Genomic DNA, 21,718 nt, shown 5'->3' with positions numbered 1-21,718 from the left:
ACGTACAGAAGACGAAAGGAAGCTCCTAACAGATGCTTGTGTAAAATTTCAACAAACTTCTCCTTGAACAAAAACTCGGGCATTCTTCCATGTTGGAACATAGAGAAAAGAACAAAATTCAGAGTTCTACAAACTGTAAAAGGAATAGCCAACGGTTTCTCTTGGTGACCTAAACTGATTGCTCATTCGCTTTTTCCATTTTGTTGAGCAGCAACATAGTTGCGGATGACTTCCATGGCCAACTGGTGAGCAGTCTTATTCTCCAACTTCGCAAGCTCTTCCACTGCTTCATATGTTTCGCTGTCAGCAAAAAGCTTTAGATTGTACCGTGAAGTGCTTTGAGGCGGACCTTCCCATTTCTCAACCATCTCTTGTAGCTTTTCAAAGCCCTGCATAACTGTATCAGATTAGTCATTTGTTCTTCAGTGAAAGAATTAGAAAAAGCTTAACCCAAAAAACAGAAAAAAAAATTAGAAAGATTTATTTGGTAAAACAATTAGGTAATAAGCGAATGGAAGTAATGAGAGAAAACAAGATTAGTAATTCTAATACTGTGTTTCATGGCTCATATGCAGTAGACTTATTTAAAGAGTTAATAAGAATGATTGAAAACTATGCAAATGTGATAGTGGTACTCACCAAGCGATTTGTGAAGTCACCAAATGACTCTCCTTGTTGCCGTTTGCGGCGCCAGTAGAAGAAGAGGGGTTCAAACACTTTCTCTAGTTCTTGAATCTTCACCTTATTCATAAAAGTTCTTGCTAGTGTTGTTTGGTTTGGTGATCCCCCAAGCCATATCTGTTTGAACAACGTGCAATGCATTATTTTATCTCCGCTGAATTCATGCTGTGCTAGAGAAATTTTCATGAAATTCTAAATCTTGACAACCAAAGTTGGCTGCACAGTGAAATTAGGTCAGGAAATATTAAGAAAAAAAGAGTCATCCAAGCCAGCCCCTACACTCCATAGTAATGTACTAGTAATGCACCCAAAAACTGAAGAACAGGCACACTAAACTAAATTGTTTTACAGTATGGCCTACCACGTGCACATGGAAACAACAATCGTAGAACTAAATGAACTATACCTGGTAGCTGTTCGGTCCATCACCAACCAGTCCAAGCTCAGCCACGTAAGGTCTAGCACAGCCATTTGGGCATCCGGTTACTCTTATAACCAAAGATTCATTGTACTTCAGGCCAACCTGAACAAATTTTCTACAGTTTCAGTCAAGCAAATAGGTTGAAACAAATGTAACCACAAAATGCAGAACTCGGAGATGTCTCAGGCCAGGAATCTTTAATCCTGTTTCCTGATTTACATACTGCTCGTAATATATCTCCAATTGGGGAAAAGATATTAGCATCTTTGTTACCTTATCAAAAACGGCTCGCACCCGCTTTAGTAAATCTGGTATTCCCCGCTCTGCTTCTGTGATTGCAAGTGGACAGAGTGGTAACGCAGGGCATGCCATTGCAGTTAAGTTGAGTGGATCAACATACCTAGGATGCTAGTCAGATATAAACCACTAGTTAGGACCCACATTGCAGTTAGAGATAAGTATTCTCACTTGGAAATTTTCACCTAGTTTACTTGATGCTAGTACATAATTACTCTTGGTCTGAATCTTACTGGGCATTGGTATACAACTAATTTTGGTATGAAGCTCACATGCCACAAGTACATAACAAATTAACGAAAATTTACTTCGCCATGCATTCCGCCTCTCAAACTAGGTCAATCTGTAAGAAAATAAATATTAAAGTCATACCAGCAGACCAGCTTGTGCAAGAGCTGTGGTGATGGGCCGCTTCCATGCATGGCGAATGTCGCACAAAATAATGTTCTGGTTAGGTGTAAGGCGAACATTCAGGTTGTACTTTTCAATAATCTCCCGCAGAGTCTTCTTCATTGTTCCCTTGATACGACCATTGTCAACATGAAGCCCGCAAAATAATGGTCCATTCCCCTGCAGAAGAATATCAAAAGCATCAGAACATGCATTTAAAATGGAAAATTTAGAGAAAAAGAAAATGCCAATGAACAGAAGAATAAGAAACCTAATGGGCATATACAGACAGACCTGTTCATGCCATCCCAAATAACTCTTAAATTCCCACTCTGGTAATTCTCGGAAGGGTTCAAACTTCTTACCATAATACTGCTCAACAACACTCCTGAACTTTTCAATTCCCCATTCACTAATCAAATACTTCATTCTACTATATTTCCTATCATCCCGCCTCCCATTTTCTCTTTGTGTGACAACAATAGCTTTTACAGCATATAATATATCCTCTTTTGGCACGTAACCTAGTGGCTCCCCTAGACGAGGGAAAGTGGACTCATTCCTATGAGCCCTTCCCATACCACCTCCGACCTACAAAAACATGAACCCTTGAGCATTAACTATGAGACAAATCAATTGGGTGAAAATACCCGAATAAGTAAATTAGAGATGACAGCAAGAGACAATTTCTTCTCTTACATAAATGTTGAAACCTTGAGGTTTCCCATCAGAATCAGCAACTACTACAACACCAATGTCATTAGTAAGAATATCAACTGAATTATCTGTGGGGACAGTAACAGCTATCTTGAATTTCCGAGGCAAATATTGAGTGCCATAGATGGGCTCAGGGGAATCAGTAAAGTTTGTTCCACGTGAGTTGTCATTGCGAGCCCTCACTACTTCAGGTGGTTCAGCTGACATGATTTTCTCCCCATCTACCCACAAATCGTAGTAAGCACCAGACTGAGGTGTAAGAAGTGCAGCAATGTTATCTGCGGTCTCCTGCGCAAATAAGTAATCTTTTGTCATGAATGGGGCCGCTGGGGCAAGGACATTTCGGTTTAGGTCTCCACATGCACCTAGAGTCGAGCCCATGTTTCGGATAATAGTACTCATCACAGTTTTCAGGTTTTTCTTCAGAACTCCGTGTAGCTGAAATGTTTGTCTCGTTGTCAAGCGGAGAGAGCCAGTGCCAAATTCATCAGCAAGATCATCCATTGCCAGATAGAGCTTGTTTGGAACTTTACCACATGGATTCTTTGTCCTGAGCATAAAAGAATATGCTTTTCCTCCAGGACCGCGATAATCTCTGTCAGCCTGCTGATAACTTCCATGAAATTTGATCAATTGTGTGGCAACTTCATTTATGTTTGGAGCCTCCGTTTCCAGCTCCTCATTGAGGGGGTATCTCAAGAAGTTACTCTGCTCTTTAAATATTTCAACCTTACTGCGCTTTGGTTCTGTAGGTATCTCTGGCTTTACAGGCTGCAGGAGCAAGTAACAATTAATTGATCACCTCAGACATGCTTTTCAATAACTCTTCTACAATATTATTCCAACATGTCTGAAAAAGACAAACAACAAAACGAAGACAAAACACACCCTCTGGGCTACAGGTGGATTGGCCAACAAGACACTTGAAGCAAAAGTGGTAGATGCATCTAAACTTCAGAAGAACAACTGTGTCATGAAGTGAACATAAGCATGTGGCTTTCTTATTTTTTTTTTTTTTTTTGTTATAAAATAATTATTAAGAGAGAGAGAAAGACAAGGAGAGCTACACAAAAAGATTTCACAACAGAAGAAAACTTTGCACCACAATGAATCTTCACTCTAATTTTTAATAAATTCCTCAAAAAATACATGCACCAAACTGAGGCAGTGCTACGCAGAAAGTACATATCCTGTTGAAGAACTTAATGAGAATCAGTGATCAAATAAGGGTGGAAGCTCAAAAACATATCATTGAAGTTTAAGCAACATCAGACAGGAAAAAAGCCGTATATAAACACAATAATCAATTCTACTTAACATTACACAAAGAGAAGCAAAGAAATTAGTTTCATACAGAACTTCTTCAGAGGGTCAGGGAAGAAGAATTTATTAGAATTTAGAAGGTCTGTCCAAAATATCCCAATCAACAAGATCAAAAGAATTCAAAGATGAAGCTCCACGGATCCGCAAAACACGAATAACCCATCTAAGACTTAAATCGTAGTTTATTATCAGCTTACTTTAGGCTGCCCCTAGCAAGAAAGAACAAGTTTTTTCTTCTTTTTCTTGCTTTATTTTTTTGGTCGAAGTATATTGTAGTGAAAGCATGTAATGCAATAATGCATGTATAATTCAAAACAAACAACTATTCCAGAACAGTGAGGAGTAAAAAAAGCAACAGCAATCAAACCCCTGGAACACTTTGTTGAAAGTATGACGATTAAGCAGCTTAACATTTAAAAAAAAAAAAAAGTCATACTTTCATGCAAACAAGAAGGCAATATGCGAACATAGACACTGTCTAACGACTCAGTCGAACAAAGAATCTCTACGATCTGAGTTATAAAATATAACGCACAAGTTTTTAGCAACATCCACATATTCATTATCAGACAAACACGGGTAACAACGATAAAGAAAACCAAACGAGCCACTCAAATCTAAACTCAACAACAGAGAAGAACCCCACCGCCGACACAGCACTAATGACAGAGGATGCCGCAGAAGCTACGGGCAAAGCATTAGCAGTTTTACTCAAATGGAGTGAACCCGAAGATCTCAAACCGTGATACCCAGGAATCTGGAGCTTAGGATCCTTCGCAATCGCCACGCTAGCAGCTCCGATGGAAGCAGCCATGACCGCAGAATCTGAAAATCGCTATCCGAGCAGAAGTCGTGCAGAGCCCTTAGAAAGATTAGGGTCTACAGAAAAAAAAAAAAAAAAAAAAAAGGAAAAGGAGATATTTTTCTTGTAAACAGAGAGTAACTTTTACAGATGCTCCGATTCTGCAATCGAGAGACGGCGCGTGCAATTTATACAAACTACTTTCCCGAGGCTAGCGGTCGCCGTGTGCTAGGATTTGGTAAATGAGAAAGCGTCCTCGTTGATAATACGGCTAACTGCTAAAATACGCCTCCTTTTTTACGAAATGGGCGGTAGGGCAATGATTCTGTAAATCGTGGATCCGGTCCAATAAAAATGGAGCGTGTTGCGCACACCTGCGCATTATATTTCCGCCCGTCAGCGCACCTAGCTGCACTTTTTGACTGATGTTGACATTCATTGAATCTGGACCTAAAATTTAAAAAATTCGGTTCTGTTCTGTAATTTCTAAATTCATTCGGATGAAAAAATAATTTTATTTACCTTGATAAGAGTATTATGATCTACGTGTCCTTTTCACGTCCCTTGATTTTATAGGCTGCTGAGACATGGGGCAATACAGATTTGACGTGGTGCATATAGACGGGGCTACGAGCAGAGGAGGACGAGAATAGCCGTCTGTCGGGTGTGGTAAAGCCGTAACTCAACTCGCCTGGGCCCACCCTAGAGCCCACATAGGGACGGTTTTAAATTCTAATAAGGCGGCTACGTAAGACATGAGATCATAATATCTTCGATTAAATTAAACTGTAAAAGTGCCTCCTTCACATGTCTCTATGTTTAATAACTCCTCTCATGATCACATTAAGCAGATTTAGTGACGGAGGCGCCTTAAAGTGATGTCTACGGGGATAAAGATTAGATTTTTATATAGCAAACTGTCATTTTGAAACAATATTATGTACGTAATGGAATACTCCATTATGAGTCTCTTCTCCTATAATTTTTGTTCCTAAAAACAAGACATTTTCATATACATGGGGCGGATTTTTTGTACCTAAACCTAAACCTTAAACCCTAAACCCTAAAGATTCTCCCCTTCCTCAATACTCTTATTATGACGGAGGAGGAATCATTTGGTCTCTCCATCGGATGAGGGTGGCCTCAACTTGTTGTTGTATCAAATAGGCCAAGGGAGCTCTCTTTTGCACCCGCTTCTCTTCTTGGTGCTTAAAGTGAGAACCATTTATTGATTGACTGAAACTTTATTTTCGGTCCTCAGCATGTATTTGTTTCGATGAGATCGATTCGTAGGAAAGACATTTTTGGGAGGCGAAGTTATTGATACTAAACCTCTGGGAGTCTCAGAAACGAGGATACGACTAGCCTGCAAAACTACAACCGACTGCTTTCATGACTGAGACTCGCTTGTTTAATGTAACATTGCCCACCCAGCAACATCGGAATTGGATTGATGCTCGTCAAAACTGACTGTCTACACACTCGTGAAGACAAGGCCAATAACTAGAAGAGCAATTTCAATTCTTAGTGATCCCTCTCCATGAGCTTTCTTCCATGGAATGCTTGTTTAGAGCTGGAATGCTACAGTCCATACCAAAATCTAAACGTAATTTTAGTACAAACAGACTCAGAAAGAAGGGATAAAGAAACCCAACTTTCACCCCAACAGTACAAGCATAGCTACATGCCTGATGCCACACAGCTTGGGAATATTTTCTGCTATCCCGTGTTGTTGCGGACAGCGATCGGAAAACATCCCAGTAACTTGAACAAGTATCTTAGTGCAAATTTGGGCCAAACACCGGCTCTAAAGAATGGTTCAGGTCAGCCCAGCGAAATGCTCAAACGAGGCTCTCTTCCTGATTGTGCTTCTGCAGTCTGTAATTAGATTTGTGTCTGCTGCTTATTTGTCCTCTCCAGTGCTAAGTTGCTGAAAACCAAGAATGTTATATAATGGCTGATGCAAGCGACAGTACACATTTTCATGCTTGTGCATTTACATTATCAATTATTAAAAGAAGAGATTCGAGAATCAAATATTTGGTGATCGCATCTTCATAACAAGCGATAGAACAGTTTTGACTTTCACGTCCCTACATCTATATTCAAGTAGTAGCTCTCTTAACCACCACAATATTTTACGAAATCCATTTTTATATCTGCTTTCTTCTGGACTCTTGAAGGGGAGAGTCAGGAGACGCAAGGGTGAGTATCCTTGTCTTGAAACTCTTGGTCTCATTGTCTTGAGCTGACCCACATTTTTACCTTTCTTGTGACAATATTTAATTGCTTCATTATAGAACAAGTAGAGCAGTATCTGTATAAAGTAGGTTCAAAAGATTTCCAAAGCGAGATTATGCCCGGGCGGCAGTTGTGCGGGTTTGCTCGAATCTATACTGTATCTATATCTGAGATTTAAAATTCTGGGGAACGAAAAAGAAGGACGATGATGATACTCTCGGCATGAGTATATAAACTGTTTGTATGGACGAAGAGTAGGGAAGGGTGTGTTTCTTGTTTTGGGATCGTAGGTGACCTAGGATGACCCTAGAGGAATCATTCAATCAGAAAATGAGGTGTGAACAGTTATTCATAATTCAGAAACGGTAGCATATGAAGTGACATTCTTAACACCATACGGGGAAGAAAATCAGATGGCACGAATCAGTCTTTTGTCCAATTCTTAATTGGGAAAAACCCGTTGCATCATCACCTTCCTCCAATCAATCCAACAACTACAGCTCTTTGCCACGGCAAATAGTCGAATGGAACTGAACCGGCATCAAAGAAGTGCAGAGAGAAACGACGATTGGAGTCGTTATTTACGGAAGGTCAAAATCCCGTAGAAGTTGAAAACTGAAATAGAACAAAGATCTATCAAACAAGGAGGAAGAAGACAGTAGTACTGAATGAGTTGGGATGATGGGTGAGTTCTTGATTGGGTTACGTCGTGTGGTCCCTGGTCTAGAATAAGGATTCAGTGTGGTCCTTTGGGCAGTAAAAGAAATGAATTGAAAGAAAGTTTTAAGCATGGGTACATTCGATTTCCTTGTGGAGGCGGTTGGCGTGAACTATGCCTTCTGCTTAGTAGAAAACAAGAATCCGTCATCATCAGGTATGGAAAAGGGCAACGATAAAATGACAAGATCAATTCGGTAAAAACCCACATTTGTTCCTATCTAGATGCTACTAGTTAATGGCCAACTTCACTAATCCTTGACGAAGGTAGCCCTTTTCTGCTGTGCAAATTGTAATGATCAGGTTGGCCCAGATACTTGTTTCAGTCGTTTGAGAGATCCATAATTTTATTTTTGCTGAGAAGAAACAAGGAAAACATATCAAAAGCTTTTCCGCAACTGGTGGTCCTGATGCTGTTTCAGTTTTAAATCAATCTCTGCTTCCAATCTCTCATATATATATGGATTTTAATCCTGTCGTAATACTGGTGCTTGAGGGAGTGGGGCTCCTCCCAAGAGATTGTCTCGTAGAACAAAAGACAAGAGCAGAAAGATGTAAAATATCAGCAGTGGAACCTTGGTATGTGGTTGCTTTAATGTACAAGTAGGGGTGGCATTGAGCCGAGCCGAGTCGAGCCGAACCTGTCTATGTTCGAGTCGAGCCGAGTTTGATTTAAATATTTTGAGCCGAGTTTTGAGCCGAACCTTGTCATGAGCCTAAAATTGTTGTCGAGCTCAGGCCTAAAAATTTTAACCGAATTCTAGCCGAGTTCGAGCTTCTACATATATTTAAAACTTTTTAAAATATATATATAAAATAAATTGTATATAAAATTATGCATATATTTTACATAAAATTGGGTATGACTTCTACATAAAATTGGGCATAACCTATATATATAATACATGTATAAGATTGGGCATGACCTCTACTTAAAATTGAGCATAATCTATGTATATAATACCGTTATAAAATTCGGCATAATTTCTACTTAAAATTAAGCATAATTTATATACATAATACCTCTATAAACACTCCATAAAATTGTCTATACATTCCATAAACACTTCATAAAATTGTTTATACACTCCATACACTCCATAAAATAGTCTAAACAGTCCATATACTGCATAACATTATGAATAAACTCTATACAATAATTAAACACAATAAAATTAAATAAAATATCACTATCAATTTACAATCACCCAAATAAACACTATAAATCCTTTAAATAAAATCCTATTAGTATTAGAGACTTACTAGAAAATTAAAAGAAATATTTTAAATTTTTCTTAGGAAAGTTAAATGGACCTCTTATTACCTTTTCTAAGGAAATAAATAAAAATTAATAATTAATCTAATATATTATTATACTTATCGATAAATTTTTAATCAAATAAAATGTCAAATACAAAATTGATATAAAAATTGCCTCGTGCTAAAAGGATTATATCATCAACTGTCAAATACTTATTCAAAATTTTTCTATACGGTTTTCTAGTCCATCTTGGCAAGAAAATCTTACTTAGAAAATTATATGATTTTTTAACAAGAATTTATAATTAGAAAAATATTTTCAAAAAACAAGAGGCACTAATTGTCCCTATATTTCTACTAAAAATGTTTTTTCAACATTTATTGAAAAAAACCACTAATAGTCTCTAGAACGTATTTCTATTACAATATTTTTTCAATTTCTTCAAGAGCCATGAGGAAGGGACAAAGAGTTTTTTTTTCCTTATTTATGATCTCACATGTAGGGGTGGATTCGAATAAATTATATATAAAATTATGCATACATTTTAAAAAAATAATGATAGGGGAAGTTCAGGATTGAATTTCAATAATGGATTAAAATGTACCAATATTAATCTTTTTTACTCCAATTGTTGTCTAGCTTATAATTTGGCCATAAATTTACTATGGCCTTCTTAGTGCCCTTAGATGAAAATCTTTATTCTAGGAAAAACTATAAATATTTTTCCTATGATACATATTCCCAAAAAAACCTTTAAATAAAATCCTATTACTATTAGTGACTTATTAGAAAATTACAAGAAATATTTTAAAATTTTCTTAGGAAAGTTAAATGGACCTTTTATTGCCTTTTCTAGGGAAATAAATAAAAATTAATAATCAATCTAATATATTATTATAGTTATCGATAAATTTTTAATCAAATAAAATGTCTAAAACAAAATTACAATTAAAATTGCTTCATGCTAAAAGTATTAAAGCATTAACTGTTAAATACTTATTCAAAAAATTTCTATATAGTTTTCTACCCCATCTTGGTAGGAAAATCTTACTTAGAAAATTATATGATTTTTAATAAAAAAATTAACTAGAAAAATGTTAAAAAAAAAACATGAGACACTAATAGTTCATAGAAACTTATTTCTATAAAATGTATTTTTTTTATTTTTTCAAGAGCTATGAGGAAGGAGAGTTTAAGGAAAAAGTTTTTTTTTTTTTACTTTACGATCTCGCACGTGCGAAATCGCACGTGCGAGATCATCTTCGTGCGGGGGAGGGGGGAGATTATTTCTCCCCTGAACTTACTGGTTCAGGTTTTCCATCGAGAGCCGAGACGATGCGGAGGGATGGAGGTTACGATGCCGCGGAGGATAGCTGAGACGGCGGCGATGACGGAAACAGAGGCGACAGCGAGGAGAAGAAGAAATCGAAAGACGGCCACAGAGGCGGCCGGCGAGCAGCTGTCGTCGGCGGTAGAGGCAGCAACAACAGCCGACGGGATGGGCTCGGCAGTGATGAGGGGAGGAATTTTTTTCCCCCCCTTACTCCCTTGCTCCCGACTCACTTCGAGCCTGCTCGCAAGCCGACGAACCAAACCTGGCTTCGGTCGAGCTCAGCTTGTTAAGGTAAACGAGCCGATTTCAGAGCTCGAGCTCGATTAATAATGAATCGAACCGAGCCGAACTCGACCCGCTCGCGAGCCAGCTCGGTTCGAAACAACCCTTATGTACAAGCAAACTAATGGTCAGCTGATTAAAAATTAAAAGGTCGATCGAATAAACAAAACAGTTAGCTAATTTAATAAACAAACAGTTGAGAGAGAGAGAGCGAGAGAGAGAAAGCGGGGGGAGGGGGGTGGTTGGGTTATGGATCGCGTCCATAAAAGGAAGAACGCGCAGAAGAAAGGCAAAACACTGATTAGAAGGGTACAGAAAGAAGGAAAAGGGGATGGATTTTGGTATCCATTTATCTGCGAGGAAGATACCGAGGGTAAAAGGAAAGATGGAGAAGGATTCGTGTTGGTCTTTTCTCAAACAGGAAGCTCATCACTTAGAAGACAAAAGAAGATTTTAGAAAGAGATCAAAAGCAGCAAAGGGTGTCTGCAACTGGATCCTCCAGAGTACTCTTCAAGTTTGCTTCTATTCCCATCTCTTTTTAACTTTTAGGCTGCTTGTTTCTCGGCCGAAGGATGGAAGGAGATCATGAAGAAAAGGCTGTAAGTGGAAAACGAAGAAGGTTTAGACGAATTTGTGTTTTCTGTGGGAGTAGATCAGGTTACAATCCTGCATTCAGAGATGCAGCTCTCGAGCTGGGGAAACAGCTGGTAATCAGAAAAAGAGAAACAAGTTTTTTCCAGAAAAAAAGAAGAAGGAGAGCATGAGATCCATACGTCCAACTGTTTTTTTTTCTTCTCTTTCAACACGCATTATAGCTTAAAATCCTTCTGCGTGCTCATGTTACCTTTCGTTTGATTTTATGCAACTTCCTCTGACAGGTCAAGAGAAAAATCGACCTGGTCTACGGAGGCGGAAGCGTTGGTCTCATGGGTTTGATTTCTCAGACTGTCTTTAATGGCGGCTGTCATGTTCTCGGGTGCGGAAAATGGCGTCTCTTGATCTTCATTCTTTTAATTTAAGCGTTCAATCGTTCACCTGCAAACATCATTGACTTGCAATACCTCTTCTGTAGAAGACCTGGTGTTCGATTCTTATCATTCTTTGGTTTAACTTGTCTGTGTTTTCTTCCTACCAGAGTGATTCCCAGGGCTCTCTTACCGCATGAGGTGAAGTTCCATCCATGATTCCATTTTTATTTGTTTAGTGTCGGCATTTCTCATTTCTTGGATAGCAGATTCTTGGGAAGACGATCGGAGAAGTAAAAACAGTCGCAGATATGCATTCGAGGAAGTCGGAGATGGCGAAACATGCCGATGCTTTCATTGCCCTACCAGGTCAATTCTCTTGTATTCTGCACCATTAAATCCTTCCCCCCTTTTCTTCTTAATTTCATCTTTGAATCTCTAGGTGGCTACGGAACCATGGAAGAGCTTCTAGAGATGATCACTTGGTCTCAGCTCGGCATTCATGAAAAACCAGTAAGATGGAGTTTCTCTTCCATGCTCAAGTTTGATTCATTTCAAAGCTTACAAGGACTTTATCTTGAAGCTGTGTACTGCTGAATTCAACAGGTGGGTCTGTTAAACGTGGGTGGCTACTACAACAGTTTGCTATCATTGTTTGATAAAGGGGTAGAAGAAGGATTCATAGAAAATTCTGCAAGACAGATCGTAGTTTCTGCTGAGGCAGCTGAAGAACTTATCAGAAAAATGGAGGTAAGTATGTGTCCAGAGAGAGACAGAGGCAGAGAGAGAGGAGTGAATTTTATATTCTTGATACAGTATTTGGTTGAACTGGATCGGATTGACACTCTTGCACCAAGAAGTGGAGAGTGATCTGTTAAATTGGTTGTTTTTTTCTTTTGCAGGAGTATGCACCATTGCATGAGAGAGTTGCTTCCAGACAAAGCTGGGAAGCGGACCAATTATCAGAGCCTTCAACAAGTGGCCATAGCTCAGCATTTTAGCCCCATTCTTCTGTTGCTGTCCACATGACATTGATGAATAAATAATGGTTTTACAGTGAAGAAAATTAACATGGCTTCGAAGTTTTTTTTAATAGATTGTTTGTGTTTTCTGACCACTACAAATAAAAAGAATGGTTATGTCAGTATGTGTTTCGATTATTGTTATCATTCTAGGATTATGTTGTGATTTTTACCAACTTTGACCTATCAGAGTAGTTCCGTCCACTCTTGTAGGCGATAGTTTTTCGTACCTAACAGATCGGTCTTTTGGGTGTATTGGCTAGCCGTTGTCATGATCAACTATTGCTTGAATTGTGTATGTATAAACTCATGTATTTTCAAGGTACTCAAATACTGGTTCTAATTGAACATACCCAAAGGAATGAAGATGGAAAAAGTTCTTAATCGATTAATTATTTGGGTAATTTTTACTTGATTACCTGTTTACTATTTATTAAATGGCATGAAATGGGTAAGGGTTATTCCATCCCCGATTAACCGGTTACTCAAAATTTTATTTGACTGAATATATGTTTGAGATAAAATATGATTAAGTTCTTTTTTCTAAGGATTTTTGTTATATATTATAATGATATTGTTCTTAGGCTTCTTTATATATATGATAATGTGTTTTCTATACACTTTTTATGGTTTTATAAATTTTAAGTCATTTTTGTTATTATTCCATCTGTATACCTAATTACATGTATTATCGCTTGATAAATGAATAAATAGTAGTATATGGAACGATTTATTCTATAAATCAATAATATAATATACAAACATGTCGTATATAAATGAAACAATATATGGAACAATGTATTATGACCTGCTTATATACTGTTACACCTCTAAATACAAATGAATAAATAGAAAGATTTTGAGTTTATTATATGGAAAAGAGACTTACTAACTTGACTAGTCATTTAAAACAGACTTTGACACAAAATTCATAATACTACTGATATTGATACGATTCTATATTACACTCAAAATGCATTTGAGGTTTGTAAAGTTGCTTCTTAGTATAGGATATCGATTGAAAGTGGGTCCCACATGAATAGATTACAAATACTATCATTACACCTAAGATGCATCTCAAGGCTAATCCTAAATGCATTAAGTGAGACTATGATAAATCTATCAAATTTGTAGGATACAACATTTTCTCACTTTGTTCTACCTCTTGTCTCTTTCAAAGGACAAAAGAGGGGAGTAGGGGTCCCCTTCCTAGTTGCCCTCTCTCCTTTCTTGTGTGCAATTGAAAAAAAAAAGGAGAAGATGACTCTATCTCCTACCTTTTATCAATAGGATAAGAGGGAGAGTAAAATGATGGAAAATTATTTTTTTTTGTCATAAGAAAATAAAATGATGGAAAATTAATTTTCTTTTGACCAATTTTCTCATTTAAAAAAATTTATCTTTGACCGATTTTCCTGTGTTTGTGCCACCATAAAAAACAAAGAAAAAAAACCATTTATGGTGTTTGTGGTTATATTAGAGATAAATATTTTTATAAATAATAAAAATAAGGTTGAAAAAAGAGCAAAGTGATCAAGAACCCCTCTATGATTACTAGTTTTTTTTTCACAGTTTCTTATTGGAGCACTCATTTTCCTATCGTTTTTGACATTTTGTAAAGATCAGATGAATCAAGAGGTAAAATTTCCTATCCCTAAAAATGGGACAAATGCTAAAAAAAAATTGGTCAACAAACTCATGATCTATACTTTTCAATTGACACAAACAAACCCTAAGATGTATCTTAGAGATTCCTATTGAATCTAGTGAAACCCTAACAAATCTTTCAGCATTTTATCAATTTGTTGTCCTTTTATCTCTTGCAAGAGACAAAAGAAGAGTAGGGGTCCCCTTCTTTGTCCCATCTCTCTCTTTTTTGTGTGCAATATAAAAATGGAGAAGAGCACCTTGTCCCCCATCTTCATCAAGAGGATAAGAGGGAGAGAAGCCTTCCCACTTGGGCCAATTGTGGCGGCCCATGTGTAAGACGCCTTGAAGCTTCATTCGGGCTGCCACCTCCGCCCACGACACGACAATCCGCACGACCGCCAACGGAGCCTCCCTAACGGCGGAGCTCGTCACCCTCTCCGCCGTTAATTCCCACCAACTCTGCGCTTGTCTACCCTCCACGTGTTGTGCTGGCAGCAGATGTGGCCCCGCCTTCTCCTTGGAGCCGACACGTCGAGGTGTCAAATCGCGTGTCAGCGCATGCATCGAGTGGTTGACTCTTTACTGCGGTTAGTTCTTTCCACCACTGGTTGGTTAATTCTGGCCTATCGCTAGCAGCAGAAAAATATTTCCTCTTCTCTGACCGAAATGCCCTTACTTTCTTTTTTTCGTTGAGCCTTCGGGTCCTGAACTTGAACGAGACCAAAATGCCCTTCCTCGTTCTGCTCCTGCAGTATTCTAGCGTTTAATTCTAATTTAATTATATTTTTAATTCATACTTTTCTTGTTTATTTGAGATTTTTTATTTTTTAAATTTTAACAAGATTTTTCTTGTGCAAATGTTGATTAAATTTTGAGTTACAGAATTTTTTCCCGTCAATTAGCAAATGCACATTTTTTCATCGAGGAGGCATCCGCCAATCTCAAAAGTACGAGGGCTAATTTTGTCTTTGCGTATTAGCTTGGTATTTTTAAATGTTTGTAAAGGTTTTCTTGAATCATGACGGGGAATTTTTTTTGGCAGAGAAGAAAGGGTTCAATTTATCAGCGAAACATGAGGGAGCCTAGCGTGAAGAATTTTTTTCCATTTTTTACTTTCTTTGCAACTTAGAATTACTGCGAATCGGTTCACGGAGCGATCGATGCCCCGAGGGCTCGCAGAAGAAGAGAAATTGGGGTTTCTCCTTCATCTGTTTTCACTTCGTGAGTATCTTCCTAAGTGTACTGTATTGGTTCCATTTGTTCAGGTTTGCATGTATGGGATTAGGGTTTGCTGTTTCTTGATTGGATATATTCGGTTATAAATTTATCACTTGACGAGGAGATTATTCTGTTTTTCTTACCTGGTTTGAGTTTATAGTAGGCTAGATGATTGGCTCGTGCTTTCTATGTTCCTTTTCATTTCTTATGTTTCTCGAAAAATTGGTCGGTCATTAGGATCCTGTTCTCTGGCTAAAATTTTAGGATTCAAATCTTATTGTCTTTGGTTCCTGTAGAACGCTTCCTGATGTTGGGTTCTGAAAATGTTTTAGATTTAACCCACGGAAAGGCTTTTTTTCTTTTTTCTTTTTGCTTCTGATTGATGGTATCTCCCAATGTTGGAAGTTGGAATTGATGTGTTTTAGTATGTTCTGTTGGACTGTCCGTGGAACTTCGATGTGGTCATTCACTATGCGAATGCCAGACAGCTGTTTCTATTCTTATTTGTTGTTATTTATGTACTTTAGAATGGTATTTTTTTCAAAAAACATTTGATCTGGTGGTCTGAACGGCAGATTAAACGAATAGCTTGTTGCCATGCAAACCCTTTATCTCTTCTGTTCCATCTCTATCGCTTCATTAATGGTTTTGGGCGATTGATTCCTTTATTGCTTCTCTTCAATCTCAATCGCTTCATTAATGGTTTTGGGCGATTGATTCCTTTATCGCTTCTCTTCAATCTCCATCTCTTCATTAATGATTTTGGGCGATTGATCCCTTCTCTGTGACAGATCTCCAATAAAGTTCGTTATTATATGATTCACATCTTTGATATAATTGATTTCTCCAAGGAGTTGAGGAAGGTTTTCATCAACGCGAGGTTGATTTGCAGTTTGATATGGCTATTCTTTTTTTTTTCTCTCTTAACTTTTGACATCCAAATATGGATAATCTTCTGATTTTCTTTTGTCATTTTCATGTATATTTGTTCCTATGTAGCTTCCTCAATTCATTAGCTACTTTCTTTTGTCTTTAGCTTTATTCTGGTTTCTTTCTTGATGCAGGTGTCTGAGAGATATAGTTAAGTAGAATATTCAGAAGCATGCACTCAAAACCTGAGAATACAAACTTGACAGTGCCTGACACTCAAGGTCTTCAACAGTCAGCAGTCTGTTCTCAGCCTTGGTGGCGTGGTGTTCCATATAATATCATCTCTCCTGTTGTGTTAACTGAGGGCTCACTCAAATCTCCTTCAATTGAAGTTCCTGGTGGAGCAAATGTGGCCACAACAGGCCCACCAGCAACTCAAAGTGGCAATGCTGAGGAGGCTGATATTAATAATGAGGCACAAACTGCACCATCCCAATCAGGTTTTCTGTTTCTCATTTAATGCTCCATCATAATTCATTGGTGACTGCCCTTGTTAAGTTTGTGCTTTTAATGTGTTGTAGCGGCTATTTGGAGGTACCTGTCTTTTACTTAGCAACATGCTCTTGCAGAAAATGCTATGACTTGCTTTTACTTTTGGCTATTTTGAGTTGGTTGTCGGTGCTATTTTGGTTGCACTTTCAACCATTTCATTACTAAGGGTTTTATGTTGAATGCAAAGTGTTTCTTGTAGAATGTAAGCCTTAATGTAAGGTAGAGTTGTCTTTACTCGGATATATGTTGAGTGTAACATTGTTGAAATCAACCTGGAGCAAGGTTCTTGTATATGTAGAACCTGAATCAATTCAAAACTTAAATGGGCCCAAAAATCCAGCGTTGTCTACATACTGTTGAGGTTTCAAGCACTTTGATCATATTGGTGGAGTCAAATGCAATTTTATGTAAGCTTCTTCTTCTTCTTCTTCTTCTTCTTCTTTTTCTGGGTGTGTTGGGAAGGCAGGGAGTAGTTGGTGTTACTTTTTCAGTGCAAATTGACAGTTGCTTCTACTCTTCACAATTCCAATTTTCTACAGTTTGCTACTTAAGCAATTTTAATTTTCAGCTGAAACAGTTATATGTTTTCAGTACACTGTAGAGTGGTGTAAGTACCACATTATGGTGTTAATATAGAAATTCTATGCAGGATCTGATGGAAACCGTGACACGCAACATGTGCAAGTCATCTCTTCAACTCCCATGATGGCTGAATATGTTGTACCTCATACTCAACTGGAACTCGGTCCTTCAATTGTAAGCATATCTCTGTCAAAGCTTCAAGGACAAATAATTGAGTTCCTGTTGTCTAGTGTTTTATCCTGAAATGATTCTCATGTCTTCCAACTTTCAACAGGCATATCCTTGCTCTGATCCTTATTATGGTGGCCTTGTAACAGCTTATGGAACTCAGGCTCTGGTGTGTAATCTGTAGCCATTGTATTTTGATGATTGTGTCTGCATAATTGATTTGAAATAATGTTTAGTGGCATCAATTTATCAACTAGAATTTTACATTCATGTTTCTACTATTAATGTAAACTTTTCACGGTGTCTATGTGGCATAAATTTATGTTACTGGTCAACTGCCTTGGATGAGTTAGCGCTTGTAACTGTTACCTCTTCCCCCCCCCCCCCCCCCCCCCCTTCCTCTCTTGTTGTTGTTGTTGGGGAGTGAAGCCTTTGCATTTGGTAGGAATATGAAGTTAGGCTACTACTTATTCTACTTTACTTTACTTTCCTTTAATATTCTAAAATCCCATTTGGAAGATGAATGAGGGTCAAGTCTCTCCACTTAATAAAGAATATCCCATCAGATAAGGGGACAAAAGAAAAGCCATTTGAGGTCAATGGAATTTATCTTGAAAGCTTTGGGGGAGGATGTGTAAGGGGCTGGGACGAGTGGGTTGAGGCACTGAGTAATGACTAGAAGATGCATGTGCTACTGGGAGATATGACTAGGCACTGAAAAAATTATATTTTACTCAAATTGATGGGTTTATGCACCCAGGTTGTTTTGGTACAATTTAGGGTAAATAGAAAATTTGTGGTATACAATTGTAATGTTCAACAAAAACTCATTATTACGTTGGTCTAAATTTTGTTTTTTACAGAATATAGGTATTAATGTTTTTCAGATCTTATCTGCAAGATGAATGAGGATCAAAAGTAGAGACTATCAGGGATGAAGGCAGGGATGAAGACATCTTAGAGAAACTAAGAGCATCCCATTTCTTAACATCGTAAAGGGAAGCCTTTAGAGGTGATCCACAGAGGTCCTTGTTAGTGGGCGTGCCTGGTGGAACATGGGACTAAGCAGCTCATTAAGTTTTGGGAAAATAAACCATACTAATTCATTCATTCAAAAAAAAAAAAGTAGAACTGTTAGTGACATAAAATTTTAAGATAAAAATTATAAATTCCTGCTTCATAGTTTGGGTTGGATCCATTTAATCCTAGTAAACTGACACGACCAAGGGGTTTGTTTGAAAGGTTGGTGGCCTATAATGAGTTGGAGGTGGTCAGACTTGAATGTGACCTGCCTGATCCTCCAAAGATTCTAATCAAGCAAAGGTCGTACTGTATGAGAACTCTTTTAGATTGTTGAATTAGGTCAATAATCTATGATTTGCAGTTTATCTGATACAGAGGTACACAAATCATGATCTCTAATCACCCCATAACATGACTAGTAAAATACCTCCATTACATTTTCTGGTTGTGTTTTTGTTAGGTCTCATACTGGGCCAGATTTACTTTTTCTCTGCTCACATATGGGTTGATAATGTCTTATGATTTGCTTTGATTGTATCAGGTGCATCCTCAGATACTAGGGATGCCTCATACTCGTATGCCGTTGCCACTTGAAATGGCAGAAGAGCCCGTTTACGTGAATGCAAAGCAATATAATGGAATTCTAAGGCGAAGGCAATCAAGAGCAAAGGCTGAACTAGAAAAGAAACTCGTAAAAGTTAGAAAGGTTCATCTTCTTGAACTGAAGTCTTGGTAATGTTATCTTTAAAGGATGTAGTTATATCTTGGTGGTGCCTGTGCCTTTTCAGCAAACACATCTTCTCTTGTCTACTCTGCATTTTTTTTCTCTATCTTCTCTTTTAAGGGGTAAAAGATGGAATGATCTAATGAAGCATATAAAAGAGGTTATCTTCTGTTCTTGTTCTTGCAGCCTTATCTTCATGAGTCTCGCCACCAGCATGCCATGAGAAGAGCTAGGGGATGTGGTGGCCGTTTCCTCAACACAAAGAAGCTTAGTGGTGATGCTGTTCACCCTGCTGGGGATAAGGATGCTGGTTCCTGTGGATCTCATGCTACCCAATCAGCTAGTTCATCAGGTTCTGATCAGATGTTGTCAGAGTGTACTCAGCAGGCTGCAGGTGGTGGTCAGGAAGAAATGAAAGGACCCACATCAAGGGATTGTTCTGAGCAGAAGACATTCTCCAATGGTGGATGTTATCAGCAACATCCAGGAAGCTTTACACATTCAGCTTTCCAAGAGGATGGAGACTGCTCTGGGCAGCAGAGGAGTGGCATTCTGGTGGGACAGGCCGCACAGCGGACTGTCACCATACAATGATCCTGCATCATGACGGATGAAAAGGGTGTTTCCAGCGTTTGCTCTACCGGCAACTGTGCCCTTTCTTTTGATGTTTTATCCTGTGTATGTGGCACTGTCCCCATGGGTACGCAGGAAGGCAGAGCAGATGTTCTGGAAGCATCAAAACCCGTTCGACCAGTGAGGGGGGAATCCCCTAGTTATCTGGCGTTTCTGAGGCAATTCATTCTTGGCTTGGTTGGTGTCCTGTTTCTGTTTTTTGTTCGAGAAGGTGAAGCATCTTAGGATGCCCTCATCTTCCCATCCATGTAAAAAAGTACTGATTGGGCTTGAGTAGATCCAAATAGTTGATGTTAGAGACTAAAAGAAACAAAACTTAGTGTATTTAATTCTGAATTCCAACTATCAAAGTCACAAGGGCATCTGTATGTTCCTCTTTTGTTTTGATTTAAGCGTGAGTATTGGTTAACTCTCGTGCTGAAAGGTTCACTCTTTGACCTGATTTGGTGCAACTGTCAACCGTAGTGGGATGTTCTTTTTCAGGGATGTCATTCCAGAATTACCAAAGAAAAGCCGTTTTGTGTTAGCATTTGACAGTTTTAAATTTGATTGTAGCGTCACCCTTTTTCCATCTCGTGCTTAGATATTCGAGTCAAAACGCGTGTAATGTATACGGCTTATGTGCAACCCATGAAAGACGAGTTCCAGTTCAGGAAAGTCAGCCTTCTCCCATCCAATGAAAAGGTAAAAGTTTTCAGCAGATGCATCAAGCAAAGCTACTTTTGTGGTGAGATTGAAGGGTAAGCAATATCCAAGTAATAATCAGGAACGGGCAAAGCTATTCAATGACCTATTTTGGTTCTTTTTTGTTTGGATTGATAGTTTACAGGTAAACACGCATATAAATGCTTTAATAAAACTAATTTAGTAATAATAAAAGTATCTGTGGAACCATAAACCTATCAAAAATGTTAGCTAAACAAATAGATTATTAATTTACCATAATGAAACTTTTATATAAAATGATTATATTATCCTGAAGGCCTGAAAAAGAAATTCTGATTTATCCAACAATTCATATATGACGCGTTTTTCACCTTTAGACATTTGAGTCTGCGACGAGATCACTACCACACGCAATTTTATATTCGTTTGTTCTTCCTAATATAAATGCTAGAGAGAAATCAAGTCGGTGTAACTTGCTCGATATTTTGAAGCCCGAAGCAAATGTGCATTAAAAGTCCTGCTCAAAGGTGTATCCAACAATCGAGAGAGAGAGACGTGTAGTTATAGTCCGGTTTGTTAAATACTTGGAAATAATTGAGATTGTACAGCTAACCGAAGACAGTAATAACAATAAAATTTAAACATTTAATTAGGCATAATAACTAGATGCATCTCATTTCTTGGGTTCATATTCCAATTATAAATAAAATCAAATGTTTAAGTTGTCCCAATTACTTGTTACAGACTCTTGTTAAGCACCAGAGAGGCTTCTTGGAGGTTATGACCAAAGAACTAAAAAGCTCCCAACAGAAATGGATGAAGATTAGCATTTCAGTGTTTACAACAGGGTTCCCACATACCGGCGGCATACCAGCCAATAATCTCCATTACGGAGGACCTCTATGGTTTATGAGCTCCTAAAGTCCTCGTTTAAATGAATCTCCAATGGGAGGGAATGGGTTTAAAAAAGCCTTTTTTTATGTATTTACAATAAGTCTCCTTTAACCCCCACTCACAGCCTCTCCTTAGAGATCATTATAGAATATCGGACTCCCTAGATACCCCAAGGGAATGTCAGTGGTTCACAGTAATTTCAGACTACAGGAATGGTCTTTTTCTTTACTTATTTATCTTGGTGAAGGGATGGAGCAAAGAGCATGTTATCCAAAATACAAGTCC

General features: G+C 38.1%; 3 protein-coding genes across 3 annotated transcripts; 2 read left to right on the top strand and 1 right to left on the bottom strand.

Annotated features, from left to right (window-relative positions):
• Window positions 1-63: 63 nt before the first annotated feature.
• Window positions 64-4,724, bottom strand: LOC137935892 (sulfite reductase 1 [ferredoxin], chloroplastic). Its single transcript, XM_068780291.1, has 8 exons — window positions 4,476-4,724; window positions 2,489-3,277; window positions 2,084-2,380; window positions 1,772-1,969; window positions 1,376-1,510; window positions 1,088-1,204; window positions 640-798; window positions 64-389 (listed from the first exon to the last, which is right to left on the bottom strand). Exons 1-8 carry the CDS (start codon window positions 4,641-4,643, stop codon window positions 183-185), a joined length of 2,070 nt encoding a protein of 689 aa, XP_068636392.1. The 5' UTR covers window positions 4,644-4,724; the 3' UTR covers window positions 64-182.
• Window positions 4,725-11,038: 6,314 nt separating this feature from the next.
• LOC137937432 (cytokinin riboside 5'-monophosphate phosphoribohydrolase LOG1-like) lies at window positions 11,039-12,432 on the top strand. Its single transcript, XM_068782494.1, has 7 exons — window positions 11,039-11,173; window positions 11,345-11,442; window positions 11,602-11,632; window positions 11,701-11,800; window positions 11,874-11,944; window positions 12,038-12,181; window positions 12,334-12,432. Exons 1-7 carry the CDS (start codon window positions 11,039-11,041, stop codon window positions 12,430-12,432), a joined length of 678 nt encoding a protein of 225 aa, XP_068638595.1.
• Window positions 12,433-15,139: 2,707 nt separating this feature from the next.
• On the top strand, window positions 15,140-20,359 carry LOC137936561 (nuclear transcription factor Y subunit A-1-like). Its single transcript, XM_068781304.1, has 6 exons — window positions 15,140-15,324; window positions 16,386-16,691; window positions 17,393-17,499; window positions 17,600-17,662; window positions 19,058-19,222; window positions 19,427-20,359. The coding sequence occupies exons 2-6, from the start codon at window positions 16,424-16,426 to the stop codon at window positions 19,832-19,834; spliced, it is 1,011 nt and encodes a 336-aa protein (XP_068637405.1). The 5' UTR covers window positions 15,140-15,324; window positions 16,386-16,423; the 3' UTR covers window positions 19,835-20,359.
• The last annotated feature ends 1,359 nt before the right edge of the window (window positions 20,360-21,718 follow it).

The sequence above is a fragment of the Aristolochia californica genome, unplaced genomic scaffold (assembly GCF_029961685.1).
Source record: "Aristolochia californica isolate CCGP_79_NKW_82.1479 unplaced genomic scaffold, dmAriCali1.0.hap1 SCAF_7, whole genome shotgun sequence".
NCBI classification, from domain to species: domain Eukaryota; kingdom Viridiplantae; phylum Streptophyta; class Magnoliopsida; order Piperales; family Aristolochiaceae; genus Aristolochia; species Aristolochia californica.
This window is presented reverse-complemented; position numbering and strand designations above follow the sequence as displayed.